At 39.5% G+C, this 6370-nt stretch overlaps 1 protein-coding gene across 1 annotated transcript in view; it reads left to right on the top strand.

The window, feature by feature from the left end:
- Positions 1-6: 6 nt before the first annotated feature.
- Positions 7-6370, top strand: part of Xpo4 (exportin 4) — a 104672-nt gene continuing 98308 nt past the window's right edge. Inside the window, exon 1 of the mRNA XM_010607496.3 lies at positions 7-154. Coding sequence (XP_010605798.1) covers positions 86-154 — 69 coding nt within the window. The 5' untranslated portion in view covers positions 7-85. The remainder of the gene's footprint in view (positions 155-6370) is intronic.

The raw sequence follows: 6370 nt of genomic DNA, 5'->3' as shown, positions 1-6370 counted from the left end.
GAAGCTCCGGGGTGGCGGCGGCGATTGGCCGGCCACGGCGCCCGCTCCCAGAATGCAGCGCATGGCGCGTCATTGAAGAGAGACCATGATGGCGGCGACGCTGGGGCCCCCAGAAGTGATCGCTCAGCTGGAGAACGCGGCCAAAGTTCTGATGGTGAGGGCGCTGCGTCCCCGGGACCCCGGGGCCCGCAGGGTTCCGGCCGGCCCTGACGCGTCAGGGCTTGCCGCTCGTAGGCTGGCGACCGGGAAGGACCTCCAGGGAGCCCTGAAAGTGGTGGAGGAGATGGAGGTGGCGTGGCGCAGGATTCCCCATCCTACTTGCCTCCTGCCTTGGTCCGCACCTTTCTCGGGATGTTCCCTTCCCTACCCGGGCATTGGATGTAGAATAGAGGATTACTGTTTCGCGGCTTGACCCCAAACCCTCCCCGGCAGCCTGGGTTGCAGGGCTTGGCGCGGGAGGGAGGTCGGGGTTCTCCAGTAGGACGCCGGTCGGAGACATCTGTGGGCTGAGCGCGCGCCGCTGGGGGAGTTGGTGCAAGAGAAAAGATGGGACTGCCCGGGTGCTGTCCGCAACTCTTGTTCGCTCGGTGCATTCTGTCCCTAGCGCCTTGCCTGACCCGTAGCCACCTTTGGGGTTACCGCAGCTGGCAGGCAGCACGTGGATGGACCGGCTGGAGGAAGGGAGGGAACTCTGGGACCAAGGTCATTGGGACAGAACTTGGTCCAGTACCTTAGCACCCTGGGGGCTGCGCTTTTGGAGAACTGAGTCTGTGATAGTCTGACTTCATTCTTACAGCCCTAAATAGTTTGATGAAGTTATTAACTCAGCGAGTTTAAGAAGGTTAAGTCAAAGGATTAAAACACATTTCACGCAGGGAGCATTAGGATAAACTACACTAAGTCACTCAGTAAATTGAAGTGGCTCAGCTATATTTTGGTGGCTCCACTTTTGTGAATTATAACACTTCCGTGTTTATAGATATTTTTGCAAGAAGCTCACTGGATTACTTGAATCGATTCTGACTTTTAAGAATTGAATGCAGCCAGATTTATTGGATATCTGGACTTCTTTCTTTTCCTTTTTGGTTCAGTGTTGGGGTTATGTGTTCAAGCATTGTATTTAGGAATATTCGGACTAATTAGTTATAACATAATTTGTAGCTTTGTTTATCAAGGTAGGTTTTCACACGCAACACCAGATATTTTAACTTATTTAGAAATTGAGTCTAAGAAAGCAGGATTTACGTACTACACTGTGAGTCCAGTTAATGTATCATTCAGCCACAAAACCAACTAGATAACTTACAGACTTTTGCATGATAAGTGCAGAAAAGCCTAGCTAGTTTCCTCTTAATACAAGGTCCCTGACACACATTGCTTTCTGAAATCTGAAACTTTCCTAGGAACTAAGGACCTTGTTTTCATCAGATTCTGGAAGGAATATGTGACCCAAAAAACAGTGTTTTAGTGCTTAAATTGATAAGATTAGTGTCCATCGTTGGCCTGGTAAAATTTATTTGCCATTTGCTAATAATTTCTGTCTTCTGGTTTTTATCAGCTATAAAACATAGGTAAGAAAAATTGTAATAAGTACTGTTAGGAGTGTTAGAAATTGGTCTTGATGCTTTGTGTAATTTACCTATCTTTGGAATACTTGCAACAGCCTTACAAAGTTGAGTGAGTTTAAGTGGCCAAGGTTATACATAATTATTACTGAGTGGCTGGATTAAGTCTGTGACTCAAATGCATCTGGCTAAAGCTGTGTCTTTCTCTTTTCAGAGGAGAATATTGAAAAAAGTTATTAAAAATAGGAAATTAGTTCTGGAAATTTTCATTTACTATTTAAAGTAGTAGTTACTGCATTATTTCCTCATTTTGAAGACTATATTCCAAATTATTTTTATCATTAATTAAAATTTATTTTATTTTGTGGTGCTGGAGACCCTAGCCTTGTATGTGCTAGTCAAGTACTCTGTCCCTGAGCTACACATCCAGCCCAAATAATAGTTTATTGAGTGCTAGTTATGTCTGATTCACTGTACCATCCATTTCACATATATCACTTCATTTGATCCTCAGTAACTGAAATATAGGTATTACAACTTTTGTTTTCATTTTTGTAGTCTCAGGAACTCAAACAGGTAGGAAGGGGGTAGAGTGAGGACTTAGACCCAGTTTTGTCTTTTACCTGTCTGTGGTTCTTTTTTATTTTTTTATTTATTTAGTACTGGGGATTGAACCCGGGTCGTAAGCACAAGGCAGGCGGCGGAACCACTGAGCTAAATCCCCAGCCTCCTGTCTGTGGTTCTTAATTATAAGATAATAGTACCAGAAAGGAGATAAGTTAATTCATTTGAAGATAATTAAAATTGTTAATGCTCCTTCAGTTATTAAGCATTAAAGTACATTTTAAAGGGTTATTTTAGCATTAACCCATATCTGTCTAAATAGATCTTTTAAAAATAGAAATTTGCTATATTTTAACTAATATGTTTTGAGATTCCAAGTAAGTAGTTACATATTTCATAATTAGCTCTGCATAGTTTTTCCAGTGGGTAATTCTTTTATGAACATCATAGAATTCTGGAGTATAGAGTGATCTTAAGAGTTCTTTTGGGGCTGGGGATTTAGCTTATTGATGCTTCCTGCCTTGCAAGTGCAAGGTCCCTAGTTTGATCTCTGGTACCAAAAAAAAAGAGTTCTTTTAGTGCAAAGATACCAGAGTCCAGGATGGATATAAGAATTGAATTGTAAGCTAAATTTTTGATGCAAATATACATTTTGGTTAGGACCTAAAGAGTTACCATCTTCTCTGAGTAATAGAGATCCTGAAATACAAGACCCTCTAAACCCCTCCCTTCCACTTCTCAGATATTACAGCAAATTAGTGACTGTGATCATACTCACCCAGACCCAGATCACCAGAGTCCCATTTCAGAATTCTTTTTTTGTTGTTGTTGTTGTTGTTGTTATTTTTGAGACAGGGTCTTGCTATGTAGTTCAGGCTTGAGCTTACTATGTATTCCAGGCTGACCTCATACTCTCAAGTGATTCTCCTGCCTCAGCCTCCCAAATGCTGGGATTATAGGTATGCACCACCACTCCCAGCTTCAAAATAAATTTTTTACTTTTAGTATTTTTTTGCTCAGTCATGCTGCGTCTCCAAGTCAACATATTGGGATAACAACATATATGTTACATTTTATTACTTGATGGGGAATTTCAAAATGGGGTATGTTTGTATTCAGTCCTATTTAGGTTATTAAGTAGACTGCCAGATGTAAAGTATTATATTGGTCTATAGGGTAAAAACAAGTTTTATGTGGATTTTATAGGTCTCAGCATAAAAACTAATGTTTCTCCCTAAATGTAGTAACAGTGCTTTATCTTTGATTCAAGATAGTAAGATTTCTTGTTAGAAAAAAAATTTCAAGTGAATTAGCTAGCATGTGGAAGAAATTTAAAAATTAGTCATGGTATGCAAGTGAAGTTAAAGATTCTCAAAACATTGAGCAAAGGAAACAATATTTACATAAGTCCTCAAAATCCTTTTTCCAAAAACATTATTCGCTTTTTCTTAAGAAGCCTAAACCTAAATTTTAGAAGATATGAGGCACTTCTCATAGGAAAGCTGACCACACTTCCTGTACTAACATTCTCAGTGAGTCTTCTATCTGAATTTAGCAGTTTATGTTCATGTAGTCTTGAAAATTTGGTATTGAGGATGCATATTATTTATAAGTTACAACAGCAGACCACATTATTTTAAAGTATGTCAATAATATACAAATAAGCAATAAAAATGAATCTTTTCTTCCTTTCCTCACCCTATCCCCTCCTTGAAGTCATCCATTTTATGCTTTTTATAATATGCATCAGATAGTTTTCCTTTCTTTTTAACATAAATGGGATGTATTATACATGTTGTCCCTGATTTAAAAAAAATCCTAGTAATATTTTTCTGTACAATAAGGAATTTAAACTGTGCAGAGGGATACATGGGGAGAAACAAAAGTTTTCTAAGGTCCCATTTCTACTTTTCTGGCATGACTATATCTTAGGTATCTGTATGGAAAAATCTAAAATCATAGAAAAGCATACCTACCTAATTTTTTAAAATGTATTTTTTATGAGATTGTATAATCCATAAGTGTCCACTTACTTTGTTGTCGCCGATTCGCCTAGTGTCTCGGTGTCACAAAATGAAGAGAGGCAAGATGTGGGGAGCAGGATCAGAGGACTGCAGCTCACTCAGGCAAACAGCAGCCTCATGATCACAACTGCAGAATTTATTGAAGCTATTCAGAGCATCAGACGAAAAGCATGTTTTTAGCATTTTATCTTATATCTCAAGTTAAATAATATTTTGGCCAGCTGTGTTCACAAAAACAACTTTGTTTTTTACTTTGTCCTTCTAACCCCTTAAAAAACATCTTTTTGGGCCGGGGATTTAGCTCAGTGGTTCGGTGGCCTGCCTTGCAAGTGCAAGGACCTGAGTCAATCCCCGGTATCCCCCCCATGAAAAAAAAATCTTTTACTTTGTCTACATCCTCTTAGGAGATTAACAAGGGACAAACAAGAATTGCTTGCACTCTTGTCCTGAGACACCTGGCTTGTCAGGCACTCAGATGGAACTGCTTGCATTTCTTGTCCTGAGACGACTGGCTTGCCAGGCACTCAGATGTCCTTACGTTTCTTCCAAGATGGATGCTCTTATGTCAAGTTCCACTACACTTTGTGGATATAAAATGTAGGCTGTATTTTGTTTTAAAGACTCTACAATGAAAAGGTTTAGTGTTAAAATTTTACCATCACATCTAGTGAACTGAAAGTCTAAAGGATGATTTATTGACTTTAATTTATCTGGCTTTGTTTTCCTGTCAGTTTTAGATTGTTTGTGATTGTGTAATATTATAAGTGTTAACATAAGATGGTGTAGAGCATGCATGTTAACTGATTTATTTTATTTTCAATGCTGGAGATTGAATCCAGAGCCTTGCATATGCAAAGCAGTACAGTACTCTCTATTAAGCTACATTTCTACCCCTACAGATACGTTTTAGAAAAATAACAATATTTTCATTCATTTGTTTTAATGCCATAATGGGTTTAGTAAGTCTAACTCCAACTTTAATGGAAGGGATTCATGACTGGTTTTTGTAGGGTTCCTACCACCCCCACCCCAGTGCTCAGGACAAAACCTAGAGGCCTGTGCCTCTAGACAAGCACTCTATTACTAAGTTCTCAGCTCTTTCTAGTTTTTACTGTAGTGGAATTTGGTTAATGTCTTTGAAAGTATCTGTGAACCTGCAGGGTTGTACACAAAATTTTTTTTTTTTGGTACTGGAGATTGAAGTGGGGTCCATGTGAGGCAGGTGGCAGAACCACTGAGCTAAATCCCCAGCCCTATACACAAATTTTTATCATCTTTGAATCTCATGTCCTGTGATGTAAATAAGATCATTAAATTTTATTTTATTTTTTTTCTTGGTATTTTGAAGCAGGATCTCCCTTTGTAGTTCAGGCTGGCCCTGAACTCACTATGTAGCCCACGCTGGCCTTAAACCTGTGGCGATCCTCCTGCCTCAGCCTCCCAAGTTCTGGCATTACAGGTGTGCACCACATGAAATATTCTGAATTTTATAAATGTGCAAATCTGAGAGTCAGAGATAGATGATAGCAGTCTGCCTGTGAAGCTAATGCCAGAATTTAATTTCTGGCCATTGATTCATTCTAGATCATGTATGTATATCTATGTATGTGTTATACACTGTGCTGTATGTGCTGAGTAGACAGGAAAAAGACGTTTTCAAGTGATGCATAGTCTAATGGGAGGAGGTTAAAATATTAGCCTGATATGGTGATGATACCTGTAATCAAAGCTCTGGAGGCTCAGGCAAGAGGATCACCATGAGTTGGAGTTGGAGGTCAGCCAGGACTACATACAGAGACATTGTCTTAAAAAAGAAAACAAAAATAGCTGGGAATTTTGCTCAGCGGTTCTGCTGCCTGTCTTGCAAGTGCAAGGGCCTGAGTTTGATCCCTGGTACAAAAAAACCAAAACAAAATGCACACACAAATAAACAAAAATAAAAAGATAAAGTACGATACAAAAAAGGAGAATGTGCAAACATTGCAAAGCAAAAAAGGCGATTGTGGGGAATATGAAGACAATCCAGAAAAAAAAATTAAAGGAAAACAAAAAGCCAGCCTGGTGGCACTCCACAGTAATCCCATCACTCATGAGGCTGAGGCAGTAAGATCACTGTGAATTTGAGGCCAGCCTGGGCCACACAGTGAGTTCAAGATTAACTTGAACTACATAACAAGACCATGTCTCAAAAAACCAAACAAACGAACAAACAACAAC

The sequence above is a fragment of the Fukomys damarensis genome, unplaced genomic scaffold, assembly GCF_012274545.1.
Source record: "Fukomys damarensis isolate Sample0158 unplaced genomic scaffold, DMR_v1.0_HiC HiC_scaffold_38, whole genome shotgun sequence".
NCBI classification, from domain to species: Eukaryota; Metazoa; Chordata; class Mammalia; order Rodentia; family Bathyergidae; genus Fukomys; species Fukomys damarensis.
The sequence above is the reverse complement of the archived record's forward strand: the minus strand, read 5'-3'. Positions and strand labels throughout refer to the sequence as shown.